Below are 27,186 nucleotides of genomic sequence, written 5' to 3'. Positions count from 1 at the left end.
CCGGTCACTTTGGTGGCCACCTCCCCCGACAGAGGGCATTGGGCCCCCAGGGTGACACCGGTGGCTGTGGCCACCACGCGGCGCCTCCATGGCAGCACGGGTGGGGGTGGCTGGTGGCCAGCCCCCTGCTGGCACTGGTGGCCACGGCTGGTGGCTGTCCCCAGGACCGTGTTGGTGGCCATGGCCACTGACCTTGACCATGCTGGTGGCCATCCCCAAGACCACGGTGGTGGCTGTCCCCATGGCCGTCCCCATGCCCATGGACATGACCATGACCATACCGGTGGCCACCCCCCACTGTACTGGTGGCCATCCCCATGACCATGCTGGTTGCCACCACCGTGGCCGTCCCCATGACCATGACTTTGGCCATCCCTATGACCACATTGGTGGCCACGACCAGTACCATACTGGTGGCCATCCCCATGACCACGCTGGTGGCCCATACCCGTGATCATACTGGTGACCAGCCCCACGACCACGCTGGTGGCCGTCCCCATGGCCGTGACAGTGACCGTGGCCATGGTCCCATGACTGTGACCACCCAGCCCCGTGCCCATGCCTGTGGCCACCCCCACGCCCCCGCCGGTGGCCCTGCGGCGCCGTCCAGCAGCGAGCGGAGCCGGGTGCCGTAGCCAAGGAACCGGGTTTTATTCTGCTGCGGTTAAACAAGTGCCCAAGCCCCGGGGGGGGGGGGGCCCTGGGGACACCGGGGGACCTCGGGGGGGACACTGGGGCCAACCCGGACGCCGGGGCCCCCCCCGCCACCGGGGATATATATATATATTCATATTTATAGTTGCAGTGGTCCTCGTCACCCCCCCCCCAAAACGCCCCCCAACGCCGATGGCTGCCCCGCCCCGGATTTTGGGGTGAAACGAGGCAATTCCGGCAGTGTCTCTCCCCCCCTCCTCCCCCTCCCGTCCCCGCCGTCGCCAAGGGGGGGAAGGGGGCGGCCCGGGTGTGGTGGGGGGAGGGCTGGGGGGGGAGGGGGGGCCCCGCCAGCCCCCCCCTCAGTCGTCGATGCAGATGACTTCGCCCCCGCGCGGCTCCTTCTTCTCCGGCCCTTCGGCCTCGCGCTCCCGTTTCACCAGCACCGGGGGGCCGTTGGCAGCGGCTGCGAGGAGTTGGGGGGGGGGGGACATAAGTCAAGGGGGGGCCCCACACACTGCCCCCCCCCCAATAACACCCCCTTCCCTCCCCGCTCCCCCAGACCCAAGCATCTGGGTGCCCCCCCAAAGGGACCCAGGGGTCCCGGCCCCGATCCCAGGGGTCTGTGTGCCCCCCCCGGGAGGAATCAGGTACGTGGGTGCCCCCCCCCCAAAGTATGTGGGTATCCCCCCCCCCAAAAAAAAAAGGACCCAGGGGTCCGGGTGCTCACCAGTGATGAAGGAGCCGGGCGGCATCTGACTGTAGTTGGCCCCCCCAGGGGGGAGAGCTCCGGCCGGGGGGGTCCCAAAGGTGCCCCCATAGCTCTGGGGGGTGGCGTAGGGCCCCGGCGGGAAGGTCTGGGGACACAGGGACAAGGCTGTCACCTCCCACCCTGCTGCCTCTGGGGATCCCCCAGGGGAGTGTCCCCAGGGGTCAGGGTGTGCCCAGGGGGTGAGGGTGTCTGGGGGGGAGGGGGTCAGGGTGTCCCCAAGAGGGGGGGGTCAGGGTGTCCCCAAGGGATCCAGGGGGTGAGGGTGTCCCCAAAGATCAAGGTGTCCCCAAGAGGGTGTCCCCAAGGCAGGGTGTCCCCAGGGTGTGCACCCTCCCCAAGCTTCTTGGTGCCCCCCAAGGCAGGGGGTGTCCCCAGGGTGCCCCCCAAGGTGGGAGGTGTCCCCAGGGTGCCCCCCAGGGCAGGGGGTGTCCCCAGGGTGCCCCCCAGGGCAGGGGGTGTCAGCACCCGAGCGATGCCCCCAGGCCCTCGAGGTCAGGGCGCGTGTAGGGCAACGACCCCAGGGAGGGGGGCACGACCCCGAGGAAGGGAGGACATCCCCATTGGGGGGGGGGGGGTGGGAGGGGGTGACATATCCGGGGGGGGGGGCGCGCGGTGACTTACGGGCGGGGGGTGGCTCTCGGTGCCCTTGCTGGCGAGGCGGCTGAGGATGCTGCGCTCCGACATCTGCAGGCGGGCGGCGATGGGGGGGATGCGGGACAGGGTGGCGGGGAGGCGGGTGACGTCCGCCTTCATGTCGCTCAGCAGCTCCTCCAGCTGGTTCAGCACTGGCGCCGGGGGGGCGAAAGGGGGGGGAGAGAGAGAGAAAGAGGGGCGGGGGGCGGCCCGTCAGCGCCGGGGGGCCGCCCCACGCCTACTCGCAGCTTACTCGTAGGTTACTCGCAGGTTACTCGTAGGTTAATCACAGCATAGTCACGGGTTATTTGGGGAGCGGGGGTGGAGATACTCACGTGAGAGCAAGGAGGGGGGTGGGGAGAGGGAGGGGAAGGCGGGGAGCTACTCAAGGGATACTCGGGGGATGCACCAGCGGGAACTGGGGGCATGCTCCAGGGTGGGAGGACTCAGAGGTACACTGGGTATGGGTACGCCAGAGGTACTCTGGGTGTACATACTCCAGGTATGCTCCTTAGTCACACTGGAGATGCTCTGATTATGCTACTTACTCTGGGTATACTCTCTAGACACACTGGGACACTCCAGGTTTACTCTTTAGCCACTCTGGGTTTACTCTACACACACCAGAGTTGCTCTGGCTGTACTCCTTGCACACTCCAGGCATACACCTTAGACACACTGGAGATACTCTGTGTATACTTTTTAGAGACACCAGAGATACTCCAGGCACACTGCTTGGGCACCTAGGGGCACATGCTTTAGCTACACTGGAGATACTCCAGAAATACTCCTTAGACACTCCAGGTATCCTCCCTAGACACCCCAGAGCTACTCCAGGTATAATCTTTAGCGACACCTGAGGTAGGGTATGCTACTTTGTCACTCTGGGCATATTCCTTAGATACACCACAGATACTCATTAGCCACTCTGGATATTCTCTTTAAATGCTCTGGAGATACTCTAGATTTATGCCTTAGGCACACCAAAGATACTCCTCAGATAGACCAGAGATACTCCAGATACATTCTACTTCTACCAGAGATACTCTGGGCATCCTTCTCGCATACTCCTAAGGCCAAGGGGCTCATGGGACGGCCTGCAGCTACACCACCAATACTCATTACTCAGCCACAAGATTCTCAGGGAACATTGCTAACGGACCCTTAGGGAGGGAATACTCAGGGAATACTCATCAGATCCCCCTGAGAACCTCTCCATAGCTACAGCAGCCTACAGCAATGATACTCATGGCTTACTCCAGTGATACTGCTGGCAAAGACCTTAAATACACCAGAGATGCTCTGGGCATACTCAGCACATGCCCCAAGAGTACTCCAGGCTTACTCATTAAATGCACCAGGGGCACTCTGGACAAAGCCTGTACATGCTGCAGGGATACTCTGGGCTTATGCATTACATGTAAGCAGGAACCGTCTGGGTACTCCCACTCTGTACACCAGAATTACTCCAGGTTTACTCGTTACATGCACCAGGGATACTCTGGCCACTGTAAGGGTTACTCAGAATATACTCATTCCATACCCCCGCGAGAGATACAGTGGGTAAATGCATTACATACTCCCGAAGCACACGGCACATACTACTTGCATCCTCCAGACTTCCACTACAGTTACTAAGCAGATACATCTTAGCGCAAAGCCCCGCGGTATGCAACAGAAGCTCCCGGCTGCTCCTCCTCGCGCACCCCGGAGCCCCTCGGGCCGCCCTGCGTCCGCGCCCCGCCTTACTCCGAGCTTACTCAAGGTTTACTCACACCCCGGAAACCCCTCGGGGGCCTTCCAGCAGCTGCCCCGCCGCCCCCCCCGCGCCCTCCCCGGCCGCCAGAAAGCACGCGCAGAGCAAGGATACACCGGGAGCCGGTTGGGAGGAGAACCCCACTTTAATGATTGAGAGCGCGGGTACAGAGAGGTGCGAGGCGCTACACGGGGCGTCCGCGCCGGGCGCGCCGGCCCGCCCGCCTCTTACCCTTGTGCAGGACGGCGTTCGCGGGCTTGTTGCCCGCCAGCGACTCCTTGGACAAGTGCTGGTGGCTCTCGGCCAGGCACTCGACCTCGGCGAAGCGGGTGTTGAGGGCCATGGCGGGGTGGCTGGGGTCCTGCGTCATGTTCAGGTAGGCGGCGCGGCGCAGCTGCTCCTCGATCACCAGCGCCTGCTCCAGGAGCTGCGGGAGGGACGGGGGGGCAGGGGGGGGGGAGAAAAGAGGGGGGAAAGGGGAAAAAACGGGGAGGGGGGAGGCGGCCTTGCCACCAGCCTCGCCACCCCGGTGGCCTCCGCGCATTCCTGGTGGCCTCCAGGCACCCCCAGTGGCCTCCGCGCCACCCCGGTGTCCTCCGCGCCCCCCTGGTGGCCTCCATGCCCCCCTGGTGGCCTCCGTGCCCCCCTGGTGGCCTCTGTGGCCCCTGGTGGCCTCGTCACTGGCCTTACCACCCCGGTGGCCTCTGTGTCCCCCCGGTGGCCTCCGTGCCCCCCTGGTGACCTCCACGTCCCCCCATGGGGGCTCTGCCTCTTGTGCCCTGTCCCCATGCAACCCTCTCTGCCCTCGTGCGTGGCCCACGTGTGAGCACTGCCTGGGTGCACGCTCGCTGTGCCCGGCCCCTCGTGCGAGCCTGGCACTTGTGCACGGAGACCCTCGTGCAAAAAGCTCGCACAAGCGTGCAAACACAGCCCCTGTGTGCCAGCCCCACGAGCCGTGTCCCCAGAGCAGCCCCTGCGCAAGGCCAACCTTCGTGCGAGACCCCCGTGCGGGTGCAAGGCCCTCGTGCAAAGCCCTCGTGCAAAGCCCTCGTGCAAGGCCCCCGTGCAAGGCCCCCGTGCGCTCACCTTGAAGCGGCGTGCGAGGAACTTGTTCTTCATCTCCAGGAAGTTTCCCTTCGAGGCTTCGCCCTTGAAGGGCTCGTTGATGACCCCGAAGGCGCCGTCGTTCTGGATGTCCGTCCAGCGCGCGTAGCCGTGGCTGCGCGCTAAGGACTGTCACCGCGTCACCGTGTCACCGTGTCACCGTGTCACCATGTCACCGCGTCACCGTGTCACTACATCACCATGTCACTACATCACCATGTCACCACGTCACTATGTCACTGCGTCACTATGTCACCGTGTCACTGCATCACCATGTCACCACATCACCGTCACTGTGTCACTATGTCACATGTCACCACATCACCACATCACTGTGTCACCATGTCACCGTGTCACTATGTCACCACATCACCATGTCACTGTGTCACTATATCACTGTGTCACTGTGTCAGTATGTCACCGCATCACCATGTCACCGTGTCACCAGGTCACCGTGTCACTATGTCACTGCATCACCGCATCACCATGTCATCGCATCACCGTGTCATCGCGTCACCGTGTCACTGCATCACTGTGTCACCACGTCAACCTCTTCCCCCTTGGTCATTCCCCAGCTGGCGCACAGAGCTGTGGCCGCGTGCTAGGGACTGTCACTGTCACCTTGTCACTTTGTCACCATGTCACTGAGACACCGTGTCACTGCTTCACCATGTCACTGTGTCACCGTGTCAGCAGATTACTCTGTCACCATGTCACTGGGTCACCATGTCACCCAATCACTGCACCACCACATCACTGTCACATCACTGTGTCACTGCGTCACCATGTCACCATGATCACCAGATCACGGCACCAGATCAATATGTCACCATGTCACCACATCACCACGTCACTGCATCACTGTGTCACCATGTCAAGGTGCTACCATGTCACTTTGTCACAGCGTCACCATGTCACTGGGTCACCATGTCGCCAAATCACAGTGCCACCACATCACTGTGTCACTGTGTTACCGTGTCACCGTGTCACAGTGTCACCATGTCACCACATCACCATGTCACCAGGTCACTGTCACTGCATCACCGCGTTACCACATCACCACGTCACTGTCACTGCATCACTACCACTGCGTCACAACCCTGTCACTGTCACTGTGTCACCGTGTCCCCAGCATCCCCCTTGTACCCCCAGACCATCCCATGTCCAGCACGTGGAGCCAGAGCTGTGCGATAAGGACGGCCACGGGTGTCACCATGTCACCGTGTCACCAAGTCAGTGTGTCACCAAGTCCCTGTGTCATGGTGTCACCATGTCACTATGTCACCAAGTCACTGTGTCACCATGTCACCAAGTCACCATGCCACTGTGCCCCCAGGTCACTGTCACGGTGTCACCATGTCACCAAGTCACTATGTCACCAAGTCACTGTGTCGCCAGGTCACCAAGTCACCTTGTCACAGTGTCACCGTGTCACCACACCACTCTGTCCCCAACACCTCCATCTGTTCCCACGTCACCCACCCTGGTTGTGCCCTAAGGACCGCCCCCAGTGTCACCGTCACTGCCACTGCTGTCCCCGTGTCACCCCTGTCCCCCCCCAGGTGTCACCCTGCTGTCACTGCCCCACTGCCACCATCCCCGTGGAGAATGGTGGCACCTGGGGGGCACCCGGGGTTGCTGGAGGCACCCACAAAGCACTGGGGAGCACCTGTGGGTGCTGGGGAGACCCGGGAGGTACTGGGGAGCACCCAAGGGTGCTGGGAGAGTTTAAGGAGTGATGGGGGTAGGGGGGGAATGGGACCTGGGCATGCTGGGGGTATCAGGGGCACCCCGGGGTGCTGCTGGGGACATGGGGTGCTACTGGGGGCACCCCAGGGTGCTGCTGGGGGTACCTGGCCTTGCTGGGGGCACCCCAGGGTGCATCAGGAGGGACTTGGATGTGCTGGGGGCACCCCAGGGTGCTGGGGGGTGGGGACCTAGGCGTGCTGGGGGTAGTATCAGGAGCACCCAAGGGTGCTGCTGGAGGGACCTGGGGGCTCTGGGGGCACCCCAGGGTGCTGCGGGCGCTGGAAGGATACAGGACGATGCCGGCCAGCAGCCAGTAGTCGTGGCGCCGGTGCCAGATCTCGTTGAGCTTCCCCGAGGAGACGGCGGCGCGCTCCTCGTTCTGCCACAGCGTGTGCAGCTCTGCGGGCCGGGGGGGGGCGTCAGGAGCGTGGGGACCCCGCCGCGTGGCCCCCACCCGCACCCCAAAACCCCCGGGGACCCCCCCGTGGCTCACCCGTGAAGCCGCCGTCGGCGATGTTGAACATGAACCGCGGCTTCTCGGCTTTGTCTTCCCGCCGGCCGTTGGCGCGCGGCTCCAGCTTCGGCTCCTTCTCGGCCTTCACCTCCTCTGCGAGGGGGGGCGTGGGGAGGGGGAGGGGCTCAGCACCGCGTCGTGCCCCCCCCCAGCATCCCCAAACCACCCGCGGCCCCCCCGGCGGGCAGGGAGCGGCTCCCGGCCATCAGTAGGCTTCAGAGTGAACGCAGCGCAAATCCCAGCGGAACGCTGCAGGCGGGGCTCCTTGGTTAACCCCGCCCCCCTAATTAGTTTAGCCACGCCCCCAGCAGGCCCCCACCCTATCAGGCCCCGCCCCCAGGTACCTCGTTTGGGGTCGGGGTCTCCCGGCCGCTCCTTGGGCTCCTCCTCGGGGGGCTTCTCGTCGCCCTTCTCCCCCCCGGGGGGCTTCTCGACCTCGGCGCCTGCTGGAAGGGGACAGGGGGGGCTCAGGGATCGGGTCCTTGGGGACATCGGGGGGGACACGGGGACACCAGGCGCTCACCGCGTTCGTCGCGGGCCAGGGGGCCTTCGGCCTCAGGCTCCCGCTCGCCACCGGGGCCCTCCTCCTCCTCGCCCTTCCTCGGGCCCTCGGCCTCGCTGCCATCGCCCGGGGACGGCGGCGCCTCGGGGACGGGAGCCTGCGGGGACAATGGGGACACGGAGCTGGCGTCACCCCCGGGTGACCCCACACAGCCCGGGGGTGAGGGGGAGGGCTGGGGGGGAACGGGGGACGTGGGGACAACAGCAGGGAGGGGACAGAGGGGACAAGGATGAGGATGAGGATGAGGATGAGGATGAGGATGAGGATGAGGATGAAGGGGACAGAGATGGGGAGGAGGGCAGGGATGGGGACATGTGGGGACAGTGTTGGGGACAGGGACGGGGACAGCGCCGTCACCCACCTCCGTCTCCATCTTCTCGGGACCTTTGGGCTCCTTCTCGTCCCGGGTGTCACCGTCGTCCCTGTCCGGGGGTGGCCCCATCCCGTCCCCGCGCTCGCTGGGCGCTGGCGTGGCTGGGGACAGGGGACATTGAGAGGGGGACACGGGGACGCGGGGGCCCCGGGCACCCCGGTGATGCTTCTGTGCCCCCCATGTCCCCATCCCCTGTCCCCTGTGTCCTCTGTCCCGTGTCCCTGTCCCCATGTCCCTGTGTCCCCAGCCCTGTGTCCCCCACGTCCCTGGTGGCCCTGTCCCCACCCCCTGTCCCCCCTGCTCCCCACGTCCCAGTTCCCACCCCCTGTCCCCGTGTCCCCGTGTCCTCATCCCCATCCCCAATGTCCGTGGTGTCCCTGTCCCCATCATGTCGCCACATCCCAATGTCCCCATCCTCATCCCCATGTCCCCACACCCCCGTGTCCCCACCCCCATGTCCCTGTCCCCGTGTTCCCATCCCATGTCCCCACGTCCCCTTGTCCCCCTGTCCCTGGATCCTTGACCCTCACATCCCCATCCCCATGTCCCCATCCCCATGTCCCCATGTCCCTGTCCCTATATCCGTGTCCCCACATCCCTGTGTCCCTGTCCCTGTGTCCCCATGTCCCAACCCCGTGTCCCTGTCCCTATATCCCTGTGTCCCCACATCTCCGTGTCCCCATCCCTTTGTCCCCATTCCTGTGTCCCCACATCCCCATGTCCCCATGTCCCTGTCCCTATATCCCCGTGTCCCCACATTCCCATGTCCCTGTCCCTATATCCATGTCCCCATGTCCCTGTCCCTATATCCCCGTGTCCCCACATTCCCATGTCCCTGTCCCTATATCCCCGTGTCCCCACATTCCCATGTCCCTGTCCCTATATCCATGTCCCCATGTCCCTGTCCCTATATCCCCATGTCCCCACATTCCCATGTCCCTGTCCCTATATCCCTGTGCCCCCACATTCCCATGTCCCTGTCCCTATATCCACGTTCCCACGCCCCCGTGTCCCATCCCCGTGTCCCCGTGTCCCCGTGTCCCCGTGCCCGTGGCCGTACCGGGTTTGGAGGTGCATGGGGTGGGCGTGCGGCTCTGCTCGGGGTCGGTGCTGCAGGTCTTGGCGGGGGACGAGGCGCGCGACGAGCGCTTGGAGTCGGCGCTGGGCTCCGGGACCAGCTCGGGGAGGCTCCAGCGCCCGTTGATGTGCTCGAATTCCTGCACCTGGGGGGCGGCGGGGACAGTGGGGACACCGGGGGACACCGGGGACAGGAGGGGGACACGGGGGGGGACCTAGGGGATGGAGGGGAACCGAGGGGGGGACACCCAGGGGAGAAGGGGGAGGCAGGGAACCGAGGAGACCTCAGGTGGGGGTCCAGGGGACACGGAGGGGACGGAGGGGACAGGGAGGGGATGGAGGGGACAGGGAGGGGACAGGGAGGGGACAGGGGTGACGGGGACCCGCGTACCTTCTTCTTGACGAGGGACATGACACCGATGCGGGTCAGCACCTGCTGCCGCGAGAGCCCCTCCCGCGGGACCCCGTCGGCGAAGGTCTCGGAGCCGTCGGCGCCCGGCTCGCAGAGGTGGCGCATGAAGAGGGACACGTAGGCCCTGGGGACACAACAGCCCTTCCTTGGGGACACCGCCACCCCCGGCGGCCCCTCGGCCCCAGCGTCACCGTCCCCTGTGTCCCCACCCCTGTCCCAAGAGGCTCCCGTCCCTGCTGTTCCTGTCCCCAAGGTGCTTTGTCCCTACAGACCCTGTCCCCGTTGTCCCCATCCCCAGGGTCCCTGTCCCCAGCGTCCCCTCCCCTCATCTGGGGGGATGTCCCCATCCCGTGTCCCTGTCCCCAGGGTCCCCAGAGCTCTGTCCCCATGCCTGTCCCCAAGGTCCCTGCCACCAGTGTCCCCCCACGTCCCGCTGTCCTTGTCCCCAGGGTCCGTGTCCCCGTTCCTGGGATCCCCACCCCAATGTCCCTGATGTCCCCAATATCCCTGATGTCCCTGATGTCCCCAGCATCCCCAATGTCCCCAACGTCCCCGATGTCCCCAACAACATCCCCAGTGTCCCGATGTCCCCAGCGTCCCCGCGCCATCAGCCATCCCGTCATCATAGCGCCCGTCCCAGGCCTGTGCCGGCCGTGGCCGGGTCCTGCCACCTCTCTGGCGTCCCCTGGGCCCTGCCCGGCCCCCCTCAGGGACACGGGGACATGGGGGACACCCCGTCCCCCGCGGGGGTGGCTGTGCGTCGGCGCGAGGGGGACGCGGCGCTCGCCCGCTCCCCAGGAAAGCCGACGGCGGCGCTCGGCTGAGTAAGGGCTCATCACGCGGCACGGGGACACGGGGACACTTGGGGACATGCAGAGACACTTGGGGACACTCGGGGACACTCGGGGACACGGGGCACGTGGGAAGACTTGGGGACATGTGGGGACATGGAGACACATGGGGACATGGGCACGGGAAGGTGGGGACATGCAGGGATGTGAGGGGACAAAGGGACACGGGACAATGGAGGAGTACAGGGACATGGTGGGGACACGGGGGGACATGGAGGGGACACAGACATGGGGACATGTGGGGACATCAGGGACAGGGACGTGGGACAATGGAGACACACATGGGGTCATGGGGACACAGTGGGGACATGGGGACACAAATGGGGACGCACATGGATGTGGGGACACAAATGGGGATAGGGGGACACGCGGGGACATGGGGACACACATGGGGACATGGGGATGACACAAATATGGGGACATGGGACACATGATGACACACAGGGACACACAGGGACATAGGGACATGTGAGGACAGTGGGGACATGGGGACACACACGGGGACACGCAGGTACACGGGGACTCATGGGGACACCGTGGGGTCACAGTGGGGACTCACAGGGACGTGGGGACACCGTGGGGACACCGTGGGGACACCAGACGCCCCACAGGGACAGAGAGACGGGGACACACAACCCCACCTCAGCCCCCCCCGGCCCTTCCCCATGACCCCAGGGCCAGCTTTGGGGACATCCGTGGCCCCCGCCTGCTGTCCTCATGGCCCCCTCGCTGTCCCCTCGCTGTCCCCTCGCTGTCCCCTCGCTGTCCCCGCGGTGCCACCTACTTGAACTCCTTCTCGCTCTTGCCGCGGAGGTCGCGCACGAGCCACTGGGAGGTGAAGGCGTCCTGGGGGGGCATCCCCCAGCGCATGACGGCGTTGAGGAACGCCTTGCGCTGCCGCGTGTTGAAGCCCAGCACCTGCGGCACGGGGGGGTCACGGGGACACCGGGGGGCGGGGGGACACCCCGAGGGGACGGGGACACCCAGGGGGGATGGGGATATCCCGAGGGATGGGGACACCCCAAGGGATGGGGACACCCCAGGGAAAAGGGACATCCAGGGGATGGGGACACCCCGGGGGGACGGGGACACCCAGGGGGGATGGGGACACCCCAGGGGAAAGGGACATCCAGGGGATGGGGACACCCCGAGGGATGGGGATATCCCAAGGGATGGGGACACCCTGAGGGACAGGGACATCCAGGGGATGGGGACACCCCAGGGGATGGGGACACCCCAAGGGATGGGGACACCCCAGGGGAAGGGGACACCCTGGGGGGATGGGGACATCCAGGGGGATGGGGACACCCTGAGGGACGGGGACACCCAGGGGGGATGCGGACATCCAGGGGGGATGGGGACATCCAGGGGATGGGGACACCCCGTGGGGATGGGGACACCCCAGGGGATGGGGACACTCCGGGGGGACAGGGACATCTAGGGGAGGGGGACACCCCAAGGATGGGGACACCACAAGGATAGGGACACCCAGGGGGTCACCTGAGGGGGCAGGGACACCCCAAGGGGATGGGGACACCCTGAGGGACACCCATGGGGACAGGGACACCCCAGGAGGATGGGGACACCCCGAGGGGACACCCCAAGGGACAGGGACACTCCAAGGGGATGGGGACACCTCGAGGGGATGGGGACACCCCAGGAGGATGGGGACACCCAACGGGACATCTGGGGGGACACCCAGGGGGGGTGGGGACACCCTGAGGGGACAGGGACACCCCAAGGGGACGGGGACACCCCAAGGGGACACCCAGAGGGGATGGGGACACCCTGAGGGGACAGGGACACCCCAAGGGGACGGGGACACCCCGAGGCTTGCTCAGGAAGGGCAGATACGAGGTGGGGGGGCTACTGGGGACACTGGTGTTTGGGGACACTGGGGGGGGACCCAGGGGACCAGGAAGGTGACAGGAGGAGGGGGGACACTGGTGGCCGGGGGGGGGGACACCCAGGTGACCCCCAGGGGTCAGAGGGACCCCCCAGGTCTCGGGGGGGGGCACCCAGGGTGGGATAAGGGACAAAAAGGGACCCGATGGCCCCCCAGGTGACACAAGGGGACCTAGGGGACACCCAGGGGACCCCCCCCCCACCCCGAGGTGCCCCCCCGGGGGTCCTCACCTCGATGTTGCCCCCCACCCGGGCCAGCAGCGGGGGCAGCGGTTTGTCCTTCTCGTTCCGGAGCTGCCGCTTGGACTGGCGCCGGCCTGGACGGGGACATCGCTGTCACCCCCCCCCGTGACACCCCCACGGACCCCCCCAGGGCACCCAGGAAGCCCCCCCGGCCCCCCAGGGCTCCCCAAGGTGTCCCCCAACCCCCCCTAGGGGCAGGCAGGAGCCCACCCCAGAAAGGGGGGGCCTGGGGAGGACACAGGGGACAGTTGGGGACATTACGAGGAGGGGGGGGACACAGTGGGACGTGGGGGGGTCAGAGGGATGTGGGGGGACACGGGGGGGTCACAGGGGGGTCACGGGGGGGCACTCACCCTCCGGCCTCTCATCGAAGTCCTCGTCCTCCTCCTCGGAGCCCACCGAGTACTCGGACTGGTTGTCTGGGGGAGGGGGGGGGGGATCAGCACCCCCCAGGCCCCCCCCGCACACCCCAATATTGCCCCCCCCACCCCCCAAATCACCCCTCAGACCCCTAATACCCAGGTGCCCCCCCGGGACCCCCAGATGCCCACCCAAATGCCCCCTAAACGCCCCCCTGCCCCAAATGCCCCCCGCGTGTTCCGCAGCCCGGCTCAGAGCTCTCCCAGTGCCTCCCAGTCTGTCCCAGTGCCTCCCAGTGCCTCAGAGGAACATCCCAGTAACCTCCCAGTGATCCCAGTTGCCTTGGAGGCACCCCAGTCCTCCAGTATGTGGGTGCCCATTGTATCAGCACTCTCCCCGGGTCCTTCCCAGTCTGTCCCAGTGCCTCCCAGTATCCTCCCATTATCCTTTCTGGTGCCTCCTAAGGCACACACCAGTGCCTCCCAGTGCTCCCAGTTGCCCTGCACCCACCTTGGTCCTCACAGGCGTAAGCATCAGCACTTCCCCCAGTGCCTCCCAATTCCCTCCCAGTGCATCCCAGTACCTTCCCAGTACATCCCAGTGCCTCCTCCATGTGCCCCAGTACCTCACCAGTGCCTCCCAGTGCTCTCAGCCACCCTGCACCCACCTCGGTTCCCTAAGCTTGGGTGCCCAGTACACCTAGACCCCTCCCACTAACTCCCAGTACGTTCCAGCATCCTCCCAGTGCCTCCCAGTTCCCTCCCAGTGCCTCCCAGTGCCCACCTGGGCACCATCGTTGTAGCTGACCTGCTTGGTCTTGACCAGCTTGTGCATCAGCTCCTCCCCAGTGCTTCCCAGTGCCTCCCAGTTCCCTCTCAGTGCCTTCCAGTCCCTCCCAGTGCCTCCCAGTTTCCTCCCAGTGCCCACCTTGGTCCTCCTGGGCACCACCATCATAGTTGACCAGCTTGTGTACCTGCTTGCCCTTGCCCAGGTTGCACACCAGGTTCTCCTGCTGCTTCCCAGTCCCTCCCAGTTCCCTCCCAGTCCTTCCCAGCTCCCTCCCAGTGCCTCCCAGTCCCTCCCAGTGCCCACCTTGGTCCTCCTGGGCAGCGTCGTTGTAGTTGACCTGCTTGCGCACCCGCTTGCCCTTGCCCAGGTTGCGCGCCAGGTCCTCCTGCTGCTGCTCGTAGTGGTGCCGCAGCAGCTTCTCCCAGTAGTCGGGGTCGACGTTCTCCTCCTGCTTGATGATCTCCCGCTCGATCTCCTCGATCTGCAGGAGGAGGCGCCGTGGGTTGGATCGTCCCCATGGTCCCCATGGTCCCCACCATCTCCGTCCCCATGGTCTCATCTCCATCATCTGTGTCCCCATCATCCCAACATCTCCACCTCCACTGCCCCCATCACCTCCATCATCCCCCATCATCTTCATCCCCATCATCTCCATTATCTTTATCCCTTCTGTCCCCATCTTCCCCATCCCCATGGTCTCCACCATCTCCATCTCCATCCCCATCATCTCCACCACCTCCACCTCCACAGTCCCCATCACCTCCATCACCTCCATCCCCATTGTCCCCACCTCCATCACCCCCACTGTCCCCATCTCCACCGTTTCCATGGTTCCCATCCCCACTGTCCCTGTTTTTTCGTCCTCCATCATCCCCATCCTCACCACCTCCATCTCCTTCACCCCTTGTCCCCATCTCCACGTCTCCATCACCCCCATCATCTCTGACTCCGTTTCACTCGTCCCCATCTCCCCCATTCACATCCCCAACGTTTTCATCATCTACATCTCCATCATCCCATTTCCATTGTCCCCATCTCCATTGTCTCCATCCCCACTGTCATCATCCCTGCCTCCATCATCTCCACCCCATCATCTCCATCACCCCCACTCCCGTTGTCCCCACCATCTCCACCATCCCCCCATCCCCATCATCATTATCTCCACCATCTCCACCATTCCCATCTCCATTGTCCCCACCTCCACCATCCCCACATCTCACCCCACCTTCTCCACTGTCCCCATCATCCTCATTGTCCCCATCCCCATTGTCTTTATCTCCATCATCTCCATTGTCCCCATCTCCATCATCCCCATCACATCTACCCCCATCATCCCTACCGTCCTCATCATCTTTACCTCCACCATCTCCACCATTCCCACCTCCATCACCCCCACCCATCTCACCCCACCATCTCTATTGTCCCCATCACCTCCATCACCTCCCTCGTCCCCCCTTCATGCCCCCCCGTCCCCTGTCCCCGGACGCACCTTGTCCTCCTCGCGCACGACGTACTGCGCCACCTTGAAGGAGCTGAGGTACTCGTTCATGTTCTGCACGTCGGCGTCGTCGGTGGCGTCCTGGTTGCGATCGAGCAGCCGGGCGATGGCCTCGTTGTCGTAGTGGATGACGCTGCTGTCCTCCTCCTTGTTCTCCCCTGCGCCGGTGACACGCCGCTGACACGGCCTGGCGTGGCCTGACTTGGTCCAGGACGGCCCAGCGCGGCCCAGCGCGGCCCAGCGTGGCCCAACACGGTCCAGCGTGGCCCAGCACGGTCGAACACAGCCCAGCATGCTCTGATACAGCCCAACATGGTCCAACGGGGCCCAATACAGCCCAACATGGCCCAATACAGCCCAACCTGGCCCAATACGGCCCAACATGGTCCAACATGGCCCAATACAGCCCAACATGGTCCAACGTGGCCCAATACAGCCCAACATGGCCCAATACAGCCCAACATGGCCCAATACAGCCCAACATGGTCCAACGTGGCCCAATACAGCCCAACATGGCCCAATACAGCCCAGCGTGGCCCAATACAGCCCAATGCGGCCCAATACAGCCCAATACAGCCCAACATGGCCCAATACAGCCCAACACAGCCCAACGTGGCCCAATACAGCCCAACACAGCCCAACATGGCCCAATACAGCCCAACATGGCCCAATACAGCCCAACACGGCCCAACATGGCCCAATACAGCCCAACGTGGCCCAACATGGCCCATAATGGCCCAATACAGCCCAACGTGGCCCAACATGGCCCATAATGGCCCAATACAGCCCAACGTGGCCCAATACAGCCCAACACGGCCCAACATGGCCCAATACAGCCCAACGTGGCCCAATACAGCCCAACATGGCCCAATACAGCCCAACATGGCCCAATACAGCCCAACGCGGCCCAATACAGCCCAATACAGCCCAACATGGCCCAATACAGCCCAACACAGCCCAACATGGCCCAATACAGCCCAACGTGGCCCAACATGGCCCATAATGGCCCAATACAGCCCAACATGGCCCAATACAGCCCAACACAGCCCAACGTGGCCTGACACAACTCAACATGGCCCAAAATAACCTGACATAGATCAACATGGCCCAACACAGCCCAACATGGCCCGATACAGCTCGACATGGCCTGACACGGCTTGACATAGCACAATATGGCCCAATACAGCTCAACGTGGGTCAACGCGGCCCAATACACCTCAACACGACCCCATGTGCTCCAACACAGCTCAATGTGGCCCAGTATGGCCCAGTATGATCTGACACAACTCAACATGACCCAGTAAGGTCCAACACAGCCCAGTATGACCCAATATGGTCCAACTTAGCTCAGCATGTCCAGGTATGGTCCAACATGACCCAGCATGGCCTGACACAGCCCAACACAACCCAACACAACTCAACATGACCCAGTATGCTCCAGCACAGCCCAATATGGCCTGTCACAGCTCAATGAGGCCCAACATGGCCCAACACAACCTGATACAACTCAGCATGGCCTGACCTGGCCTAGCACGGCCCAACATAGCCCGATACAGGTCTACATGGCCCAACATGGCCCAATACAACTCAACACGACCCAGTAAGGTCCATTACAGCCCAGTATGACCCAATATGGTCCAACATAGCTCAGCATGTCCAGGTATGGCCCAACGTGGCCTGACACAGCCCAACATGGCCTGACACAGCCCAATATGGACCAGTATGTTCCAACACGGCCCATCATGGCCTGACACAGCTCAACATGGCCCAACACAGTCCAACATGGCCTGACATGGCTTGACACATCCCACTGTCTCCTGATACAGCCCAAAATGGCCTGACACAGCTCAGCGTGGCCTGACACAGCCCAGCATGACCCGACACGGCCTGTTACAGCTCAACATGGCGCAACATGGCCTGATACGGCCCAACATGGCCCAACACAACTCAACGTGACCCAATATAGGCCAACACAGCCCAGTATGGCCCAGGATGGTCCAACATAGCTCAGCATGGCCCAGTATGGTCCAATACAGCCCAATGTGGCCTGATACAGCTCAGCATGACCCAATATGGTCCAATGCAGCCCAGTATGGCCCAGGATGGTCCAACATAGCTCAGCATATCCAGGCATGGCCCAACATAGCCCAACACGGCCTGACACAGCCCAACATGGCCCATTATGGTCCAACACAGCTCATGATGGTCCAATATGGTCCAACACAGCCCAGCATGGCCCAATACAGTCCAACACAGACCAACATGGCCCAGTACAGCCCAGTATGGTCCAACACAGCCCGGAATGCCTCCACACAGCCTTGAACAACCCAACATGACATCCAGCCATGGCCTTGCACGACCTGCTGTGACCCAGTCCACAGCCTGCCACGTCCCATCATGGCCTCATGGGTCCCATCTTGGCCCCATCACGTCCTCGTGTGTCCTCTCACGGCCCCACTATGGCTTCATGCACCCCGTCATGGATCTGCACATCCCACCACGGCCTTATCGTGGCTTTGCATGTTCCGTTCTTGCTTTGCATGACCCATCACAGCCTTGCACATCTCACCACGGCCTCACATGTCCCACCACGGCCTCACACGTCCCACCACGGCCTCACACGTCCCACCATGGCTTTGCATGTCCCATCACAGCCCTAGCATGGCCTTACATATCCTTTCACTGCCTTGCCTCAAACATCCCGCCAAGGCCTTGTACATCTCACTGCAGCTTTACATGAGCTGTTGTGTCCCACCACGGCCTCCTACGTCCTTCCACGGCCTCCTACATCCAACCTCATCCTCCCATGTCCCACCACGGCCTCTTATGCCCTACCACAGCCTCCCAGGTCCCAGCATGGTCTCCTACATCCTCTCATGGCCTCCTACATCCTACCACGACCTCCCAGGTCCCACCACAGCCTCCTACATCCCACCACTGCCTCCCACGTCCCCCCACGTCCCCCCGTATCCCCTCCCAGCCCACCACACCCCAGCCCCGGCGGGCGCTGACCCTCGTTCTCGTCCTTGAAGAGCTCCTCAGTGCCAAACTTGAGGATGTCATCAAGCTCCTGCTTGGACATGGAGCCGGCCTTGGAGCCCAGCCCCGGGCGCACCACCAGGTGCGTCAGCATCATCTTGCGCTTGGCCACCTGCGTGATGCGTTCCTCCACCGACGCGCGCGTGACGAACCGGTAGATCATCACCTTGTTGGCCTGGCCGATGCGGTGCGCCCGGCTGAAGGCCTGCGGGGACGGGGAGGCAGCAGGGGACGTGTCGGAGCGGGGACACGGAGGTGGAGGACGCGTCAAGCAGCGCCACGGGGGAAGGGGACAGGTTGGGGACGTCAGTAAGGACGTCATGGTGAGGGGGGAGGTGAGGGGAGCGTTGGAGCAGGGATGTGGTGGTGGGGACGTGGTCATGGAGGACGTGGTGGTGGGGATGTGGTGGTGGAGGACATGGTCACGGAGGACACAGTGGTGGGGACGTGGTGATGGGGACATGTTGAGGAACCTGAGTGTGGCTGGGGCCATGGTGGCACCCATCGCGGCGTAGCAGCGGCCGGGGAGGGGGCCGTGGTGGCACGAGGTGACAACCGGGGACAGGGAGGTGACAAGGCCAAGGGGACGGGGCAGAGGAGGTGGGGAGGGGGCCGCGGAGGATGTGGAGGGGGGGGGGCACACCTGGATGTCGTTGTGGGGGTTCCAGTCGGAGTCGAAGATGACGACGGTGTCGGCGGTCGCCAGGTTGATGCCGAGGCCCCCGGCCCGCGTCGACAGCAGGAAGCAGAACTGCTGCGCCCCCGGCGCTGCCCCCCCGGCGTCAGCACGGGGGGTGACAGCCCCCCGGCAAAGCCCACGGCCCCCCCACGCCTCCCCCGGCATCACCAGGGACCCCAGGGCTGCCAGAAACCCCCCCAAAAAAAAACCCTCTCCCCCCTCCAGCACCCAGCGGTGGGCGCGCGGGCACCCTGAACCCTCACAAGAACCCATCACGGATGGGGTCAGGACCCCCCCACCCCAAAAAATGTCCCTAAAAGTCCCTGTCCCCCCCTTCCAAACTACCTGGGGGGCCCCATCCTGCCTGGGTGTCACCCCAAACGCCTGCGTCCCCTTGGTCCCTTGGTGCCCTCCTGCTTGGTTCCTTGGTCCCCCCCCAAGTCCCCTGTGTCCCCCCCCGGGCCCCTGGGTCCCCCCACATCTCCCGGGTCCCCCCCGGTCCCCTGTGACCCCCCAGCCCCCCCCAGGCCTACCGTTGAAGCGGTCGATGGCCTCCTGGCGCAGCGCCCCCGTGATGCCCCCGTCGATGCGCTCGTACTTGTAGCCCTCGTAGTCCAGGAAGTCCTCCAGCAGGTCCAGCATCTTCGTCATCTGCGGGGCACTGGTTAGACTGGGAGCACTGGGGGGGCTGGGGGAGTCACTGGTTACAATGGGGGCACCCGGGGGGGCTGGGGGCACCTGGTGCTGGTTAGACTGGGGGCACCTGGGGGGGCTGGGGGGCAGCTGGTGTTGGTTAGACTGGAAGCACCTGAGGGGGGACTGGGATGGGCACTGGTTAGACTGGGGACACCCAAAGGTACTGGGAGCACCCAGGGGTGCTGGGATGGGCACTGGTTACACTGGGAGCACCTGGAGGGGCTGGGGGGCAGCTGGTGCTGGGTAGACTGGGAGCAGCCAGGGTGCTGGGACAGACACTGGTTAGACTGGGGGCACTGAGGGGTACTGGGATGGTTACTGGTTATACTGGGGGCACCCACAGGCACAGCTGCTGCTGGTGCTAGGGTAGACTGGGGGCACCCAGGGGTGCTGGGACAAGAACTGGTTACACTGGAGGCACCCATGGCTGCTGGCCTGGGTGTTGGGGGCTCTGGGGGCACCCATGGGTGCTGGGGGGGCCCTAGGGGTGCCCGGGGGGGGCCGGTTCCCCCCCCACCGACCTGGGAGAAGATGAGCACGCGGTGGTTCTGCTCCTTCAGCTTGCGCAGCATTTTCTGCAGCAGCAGCAGCTTCCCCGAGGCCTTGATCAGGGCCCCCCCCTCGTAGGCGCCGCTCGGCAGCTTCGGGGACTCCTGGGGCGGGTTGGGGACGGGTTAGGGACAGGTTGGGGACAGGATGGGGACAGGGACATCACCCCCAGCCCCACCACCCACCCTGTGCACCCACAGCTCTGCGTCTCCCCGAGGTGTCCCCATGGAGCTCCCCCCGTGTCCCCCCACCCTGTGGTCCCCTTGTCCCCTCCGTGTCCCCTCCGTGTCCCCTCCATGCCCCTCATAACTCCCCCCATCCCCCCCATCCCCATGTCCCCCTGCAGCTCCCAGTGTCCCACTACCCCGTGCCCCTCTGTCCCCCCCAGTCCTGCCCCATATCCGTGTCCCTCTGTCCCCCCCATGTCCCCATGTCCCTCTGAAGCTCATGTCCCACCACCCCACCTCCTTCTTGTCCCCTTCCATGCCCTCCGTGTCCCCCCCATATCCCCCCATATCTCCCCATCTCCCCCCACCCCACGTCCCTGTCCCCCCCCCATGTCCCCATGTCCCCCCCATGTCCCCCCACATCCCCTCATCTCCCCCCCCCCCATCTCCCTTTTCCCCCCATGCCCCCACATCCCCCCGTATCCCCCCATCTCCCCCACCCCCCCGTGTGTCCCCCCACCCCCCCGTGCCCCCCCGGTGCCCCCCCCGGCCCCCCCCCCCTCACCATGGCGGCCACGGGGAAGAGGTAGGGGTGGTTGCAGCACTTCTTCAGGTCCATCATGATGTTGAGCAGCGACACCTGGTTCCCTCCGCCCCGCGAGTTCAGCGCCTCGAAGTTGCGCGTCAGGATGTACTTGTAGTACTTCCTGCGGGGCGGGGGGCTGGCACCCGGCTCGGGGGGGGGGGCAGCCCCCTTCCCCCAGCTGGTGGGACCCCCCCCTCGCCCCGTAGGAACCCAGGTTTGGGGGCTGGGATCTCCCCACGTTGGTGGGAGGCAAGGGATCGGGGCGCTGGGACCCCCCCCGCGCACCCCGAGGGTTTTGGGGGCTGGGTGTTTGGGGAGGTGGGACCCCCCCCAGGGTGGGTGGGAGCTGGAATTGGGGGGCTGGGACCCCAAAAGGTGGTGGGACCTGGGTGTTGGGGTGCTGAGACCCCCCCCCCAAAGTGGATGGGAGCTGGAATTGGGGTGCTGAGACCCCCCCCAAGGTGGATGGGAGCTGGTATTAGGGTGCCAAGACTCCCAAGGTCGGTGGGATCTGGGAATTAGGGTGCTGACCCCCCCCCCCCCCCCCCCAAGACTGCTGGGGTCTGGTATTTGGGGTTCTGGGACCCCCAAGGTGGATGGGACCTGGAATTGGGGTGCTGAGACCTGGAACTGGGGTGCTGAGACCCTCCCCCAAGGCTAGTGGGATTAGGTATTGGGGTGCCAAGACCCCCAAGGTGGATGGGCTCTGGGTGTTGGGGTGCTGAGGCCCCCTCTAAAGTGGGTGGGACCTGGAATTGGGGTGCTGAGACCTTCCCCAAGCCCAGTGGGATCAGGTATTGGGGTGCTGGGACCCCCAAAGCTGGTGTGATCTGGGAATTGGGGTGCTGAGACCCCCCCCCAAGGTGGACGGGACCTGGTATTGGGGTTCTGGGACCTGGAATTAGGGTGCCGAGACCCTCCCCAAGGCTGGTGGGATCAGGTATTGGGGTGCTGAGCCCCCCCAGGTGGGTAGGAGCTCGTGTCAGGGTGCTGAGACACCCCCCCCCCAAGGTGGGTGGGATCTGGGAATGGGGGTGCTGAGACCCCCCCAAGGTGGGTGGGACCTGGTGTCAGGGTGCTGAGACCTGGAATTGGGGTGCTGAGACCCCCAAAGCCAGTGGACTCTGGGTGTTGGGGTGCTGAGGCCCCCTCTAAAGTGGGTGGGACCTGGTACTGGGGTGCTGAGACCCTCCCCAAGGCCAGTGGGATCAGGTATTGGGGTTCTGGGATCCCCAAAGTTGGTGTGATCTGGGAACTGGGGTGCTGAGACCCCCTCCTAAGGCGGACAGGACCTGAAATTGGGGTGCTGGGACCTGGAATTGGGGTGCTGAAACCCCTCCCAAGGTGGATGGGACCTTAAATTGGGGTACCGAGACCTCGAATTGGGGTGCTGAGACCCCTCCCAATGTGAATGGGAACTGGAATTGGGATGCTGGGACCTGGAATTGGGGTGCTGAGACCCTCCCCAAGCCCAGCGGGATCAGGTATTGGGGTTCTGGGACCCCCAAAGTTGGTGTGATCTGGGAATTGGGGTGCTGAGACCCCCTCCTAAGGCGGACAGGACCTGGAATTGGGGTGCTGAGACCCTCCCCAAGCCCAGCGGGATCAGGTATTGGGGTTCTGGGACCCCCAAAGTTGGTGTGATCTGGGAATTGGGGTGCTGAGACCCCCTCCTAAGGCGGACAGGACCTGGAATTGGGGTGCTGAGACCCTCCCCAAGCCCAGCGGGATCAGATATTGTGGTGCTGGGACCCCCAGGGCTCCCGGGAGCTGTCTCTGGGGCGCTGAGCCCCCCCCCACGTGCCGGGGCCACCCCCTCCCTGCCCGCGGCGCCCGTACTTCTGCATGGGGCTGAGCTCGACGCGCACGATGAGCTCGGTCTTGGCCGGCATGTTCTTGAAGACGTCGGCCTTGAGGCGCCGCAGCATGTGGGGGCCCAGCAGGTCGTGGAGCTTCTTGATCTGGTCCTCCTTGGAGATGTCGGCGAACTCCTCCAGGAAGCCCTCCAGGTTGCTGCGGGGGGGGGGTGGGGGGCGTGAGGAGGGGGCTGGGGGGTGGTTGGGGCGAGGGGGGGGCGCGGGGATGGCGGTGACAAGGTTGGGGACGCGGGGACGCGAGGGGATGTGGGGATACGAGGGGCTGGGGGAGGTGGGGGGGATGTGGGAAGGGGCAGGGTGTGGGGACACCAGGATGGAGAGGACGTGGGGACACGGGGACACGTGGGGACACGTGGGGACAGACAGGAGGTGGGGATAGCCAGGATGAGGGGACAAGGGGATGGCCTCGACGTGGGGACACCAGGATGTGGGGACATGGGGACAGACAGGACATGGGGACACAGGGACACATGGGGACACATGGGGATGGCCAGGATGTGGGGACAGCCAGGACAAGGGGACAAGGGGATGTCCAGGATGTGGGGACATGGGGACAGACAGGACATGGGGACATGAGGATGGACAGGACGTGGGGACACGGGGACATGTGGGGACATGGGGACGTGGGGACACATGGGGACAGCCAGGAGGTGAGGACAGGCAGGACATGGGGAGTGAGGATGGACAGGACATGGGGACACAGGGACACATGGGGACATGTGGGGACAGCCAGGATGAGGGGACACAGAGACAGGCAGGACATAGGGACACGGTGACAACCAGGACATGGGGACACAGGGACAGCCAGGATATGGGGACAGCCAGCAAAGGGGGATGCAGGGACAGTGGTGACACAGGGCGATGCGGGAGGATGCGGGGGGACGGGAGGGTGGACTGGGGATGTGGGGGGCCAGGAGGGGACGGTGGGGGTCTGGGGGGGACAATGGGGCCAGGAGGGGACACTGGGGACCAGGAGGGGACGGCGGGGCCGTACTTGAAGCGCTCGGGCGTGAGGAAGTTGAGGAGGTGGAAGAGCTCCTCCAGGTTGTTCTGCAGCGGGGTCCCCGTCAGCAGCAGCTTGTGCTCGATCTTGTACCCGTTGAGCACCCGAAAGAACTGCGGGGGGGGGGGGGGGGGGGGACACACACAACGGGGGGGTCACATCACCCGTGTCACCCCATGGAAGGGGACACCCCCTCCCCACGGGACCCCCGTGTCCCCTCCCCAAGGGGCGCAGACCCCGGGGGCGTCCCCGACGTGAGGGACCGAGGCGCCCAAACGTCCCCCCGAGGCACCCCGGGGGGGCTTCCCCAGGGGTCCGGGCGCCCCCCCAAGGGTCCGGGCGCCCCCCCGGGGGTCCCGTCTGCCCCCCCCCCCGGCCGTGCCCACCTTGCTCTGGTTGTTCTTGAGGCGGTGGGCCTCGTCCACCACCAGGCAGGCCCAGCGGATGGAGCCCAGCGCCGCCTGGTCGATGGTGATCAGCTCGTAGGAGGTGAGCAGCACGTGGAACTTCACCTGCGCCTCCCGCTGCCGCGGCCGTCAGCACCCAGCCGCCGGGACGGCCCGGCACCCCGGGGACCCCCAGAGCCCCCCCCCGGACCCCATCGCCCCGAGGACCCTGCCACCAGGTCACCCAGCGCCCCGGGGATACCCGTCACCCCAAGGACACAGCCACCAGGTCACCCAGCGTCCCGGGGACACCCAGCACCCCAAGGACACAGCCACCAGGTCACCCAAGACCCCAGGGACCCCAGCACCCCAAGGACATGGCCACCAGGTCACCCAGCACCCCGGGGACACCTGTCACCCCAAGCACCCAGCCACCAGGTCAACCCAGGACCCTGAAGACCCCCAGCACCCCAAGGACCTGGTTCCCCAAGGATATGGCCACCAGGTCACCCAGCACCCCAAGGACCCAGCCACCAGGTCACCCAGCACCCCAAATGACCCCTGACCCACCCACAGGTGAACCCCTCACCCTGAGGACCCCCAGCACCCCAAGAGCCTGGCCACCAGGTCACCCCATCACCCCGGGGACCCTGCCACCAGGTCACCCAGCACCCCAAGGACACAGCCACCAGGTCACCCAAGACTCCAGGGACCCCAGCACCCCAAGGACATGGCCACCAGGTCACCCAGCACCCCGGGGACACCTGTCACCCCAAGCACCCAGCCACCAGGTCAACCCAGGACCCTGAAGACCTCCAGCACCCCAAGGACCCAGTCCCCAGGTCACCCAGCGCCCCAGGGACACCCAGCACCCCAGGGGACCCTGCCACCAGGTCACCCAGCACCACGAGGACCTGGCCACCAGGTCACCCCAGAACCCCAAGGACCCCCAGCACCCCAAGGACATGGCCACCAGGTCACCCAGCACCCTAGGGACCCCACCACCAGGTCACCCAGCACCCCAAGGACTTGGCCACCAGGTCACCCAGCACCCTGAAGACCCCCAGCACCCCAAGGACCCAGCACCAGGTCACCCAGCATCCCAGGGACACCCAGCACCCCAGGGACACCCAGCACCCCAAATGACCCCTGACCCATCCACAGGTGAACCCCTCACCCTGAGGACCCCCAGCACCCCAAAGACCTGGTCACCAGGTCACCCAGCACCTCAGGGACCCCACCAATGGGTCACCCATCACCCCAATGATCCCTGTCACCCCAAAGGCCCAGCCCCCAGGTCACCCCATCACCCCAAAGACCCCCACCACCCGAAGGACCTGGTCACCAGGTCAACCCAGCACCCCAACGATCCCCAGCACCCCAAGAACCCATCCACAGGTCACCCCAGCACCCCAAGGGCCTAGCCCCCAGGTCACCCCATCACCCCAAAGACCCCCATCACCCCAAGGACCTGGTCACCAGGTCAACCCAGCACCCCAATGACCTCATCACCCCAAGGACCCAGCCATGGGTCACCCATCACCCCAGGGACCCCACCACTAGGTCACCCTATCACCCCTAGGACCCATCCACAGGTCACCCCAGCACCCCAAAGACCCCCATCACCCCAAGGACCTGGTCACCAGGTCACCCCAGCACCCCGAGGACTTGGCCGCCAGGTCACCCATCACCCCAGGGACCCCCATCACCCCGAGGACCCGTCCCCCGTGCCCCCTGCACCCCCTCACCTTCATCTTGAAGGCCTTCTTGCCGCCCTTCATGGCGTTGTCGTCGAAGGAGAACTCGTTCTCGCGGATGATGGCGCGGCTGTCCTTGTCCCCGGTGTAGGTGACGACATAGAAGGCGGGCGCCCACATCTGGAACTCGCGCTCCCAGTTGATGATGGTGGAGAGCGGGGCGCTGACGAGGAACGGGCCCTTGGTGTGGCCCTGGGGGACAGCGCGTCACACGGGGACACGGGGACGGGGCGGCGGCGCGGGACGGGCCCTTGGGGACGTGGGGACAGTGTGACACAGGGGGCGGGGGGCGGCGGGACGGGGCCGTGGGGACACGGGGACAGCGTGACGCATGGGGCAGGGGGTGGCTTGGTGTGGCCACAGGGACATGGAAATGTCCCCAAGGGGACGTAGGCGGGGACACAGTGACACCCCAGGGTGGCCATAGGGACACTGTGACACCCCAGGGTGGCCATGGGGACATGGGGACACCCCAGGGTGGTTATGGGGACACTCCAGGGTGGTTATGGGGACACTGTGACATCCCAGGGTGGCAAAAGGGACATGGTGACATCCCAGAGTGGCCATGGGGACACCTTGTGTGGCAGTGGGGACACAGGCAGGGCCATGGGGACACGGGCAGGGACACTCCAGGGTGGCCGTGGGGCACCCACGGGGCCACTGGCACAGCATGGGGACACGGGCGGGATCCTGGTGACACCCCTGGGTGGCCACAGGGAGGCACAAGGGGACAGGGAGAGCGACTGAAGTGACGCGGGGACATCCCGGGGACGATGGCAAGTGTCACCACAGGGTGGCAGCAGGGACACAGCCAAGGGCCCTGGGGACAGCCCAGAGCGGCAGCGGGATCACGGGAGGACACGGGGACACCCCAGGGTGGCCGTGGGGACACAGCAGGGACGTGGGGATGCCGTGGGGTGGCTGTGAGAGCACTGGGATGGCCACGGGGACACCCCAGGGTGGCCGTGGGGCCACCAGCAGGACCCTGTGGCCACCTGAAGGTGGCTGTGGGGACACAAGGAGGGCCACAGGGACACAAACAGGGCCGTGAGGACACCCCAGGGTGGCCATGGGGACACTGGCAGGGACATGGGGACACCATCAGGACCCTGGGACCACCAGTAGGATGCTGATGTCACCCTATGGAGTCCATATGGGCACAGGCAGGACCACGGGGACACAAATAGGGCCACGAGGA

At 64.8% G+C, this 27,186-nt stretch overlaps 1 protein-coding gene across 1 annotated transcript in view; it reads right to left on the bottom strand.

The window, feature by feature from the left end:
* Window positions 1-651: 651 nt before the first annotated feature.
* The window catches only part of CHD3 (chromodomain helicase DNA binding protein 3), a gene marked incomplete at its 5' end in the record, with an annotated part of 44,344 nt that continues 17,809 nt past the window's right edge, over window positions 652-27,186 (bottom strand). The window contains 26 exons of the mRNA XM_084304153.1: window positions 652-1,117; window positions 1,382-1,508; window positions 2,045-2,208; window positions 4,044-4,239; window positions 4,899-5,031; window positions 6,956-7,064; window positions 7,159-7,272; window positions 7,524-7,625; window positions 7,703-7,838; window positions 8,103-8,215; window positions 9,175-9,337; window positions 9,583-9,727; window positions 11,239-11,372; window positions 12,591-12,676; window positions 12,956-13,021; window positions 14,055-14,232; window positions 15,241-15,407; window positions 18,262-18,493; window positions 18,932-19,056; window positions 19,501-19,618; window positions 20,185-20,316; window positions 20,945-21,086; window positions 22,805-22,978; window positions 23,837-23,958; window positions 24,232-24,369; window positions 25,980-26,180. Of these exons, the coding sequence (XP_084160279.1) occupies window positions 1,014-1,117; window positions 1,382-1,508; window positions 2,045-2,208; window positions 4,044-4,239; window positions 4,899-5,031; window positions 6,956-7,064; window positions 7,159-7,272; window positions 7,524-7,625; window positions 7,703-7,838; window positions 8,103-8,215; window positions 9,175-9,337; window positions 9,583-9,727; window positions 11,239-11,372; window positions 12,591-12,676; window positions 12,956-13,021; window positions 14,055-14,232; window positions 15,241-15,407; window positions 18,262-18,493; window positions 18,932-19,056; window positions 19,501-19,618; window positions 20,185-20,316; window positions 20,945-21,086; window positions 22,805-22,978; window positions 23,837-23,958; window positions 24,232-24,369; window positions 25,980-26,180 (3,621 nt within the window). The 3' untranslated portion in view covers window positions 652-1,013. The remainder of the gene's footprint in view (window positions 1,118-1,381; window positions 1,509-2,044; window positions 2,209-4,043; window positions 4,240-4,898; window positions 5,032-6,955; window positions 7,065-7,158; window positions 7,273-7,523; window positions 7,626-7,702; window positions 7,839-8,102; window positions 8,216-9,174; window positions 9,338-9,582; window positions 9,728-11,238; window positions 11,373-12,590; window positions 12,677-12,955; window positions 13,022-14,054; window positions 14,233-15,240; window positions 15,408-18,261; window positions 18,494-18,931; window positions 19,057-19,500; window positions 19,619-20,184; window positions 20,317-20,944; window positions 21,087-22,804; window positions 22,979-23,836; window positions 23,959-24,231; window positions 24,370-25,979; window positions 26,181-27,186) is intronic.

This window comes from Netta rufina (assembly GCF_964035555.1).
Source record: "Netta rufina genome assembly, chromosome: 35".
In the NCBI taxonomy this organism is placed as follows: domain Eukaryota; kingdom Metazoa; phylum Chordata; class Aves; order Anseriformes; family Anatidae; genus Netta; species Netta rufina.
This window is presented reverse-complemented; position numbering and strand designations above follow the sequence as displayed.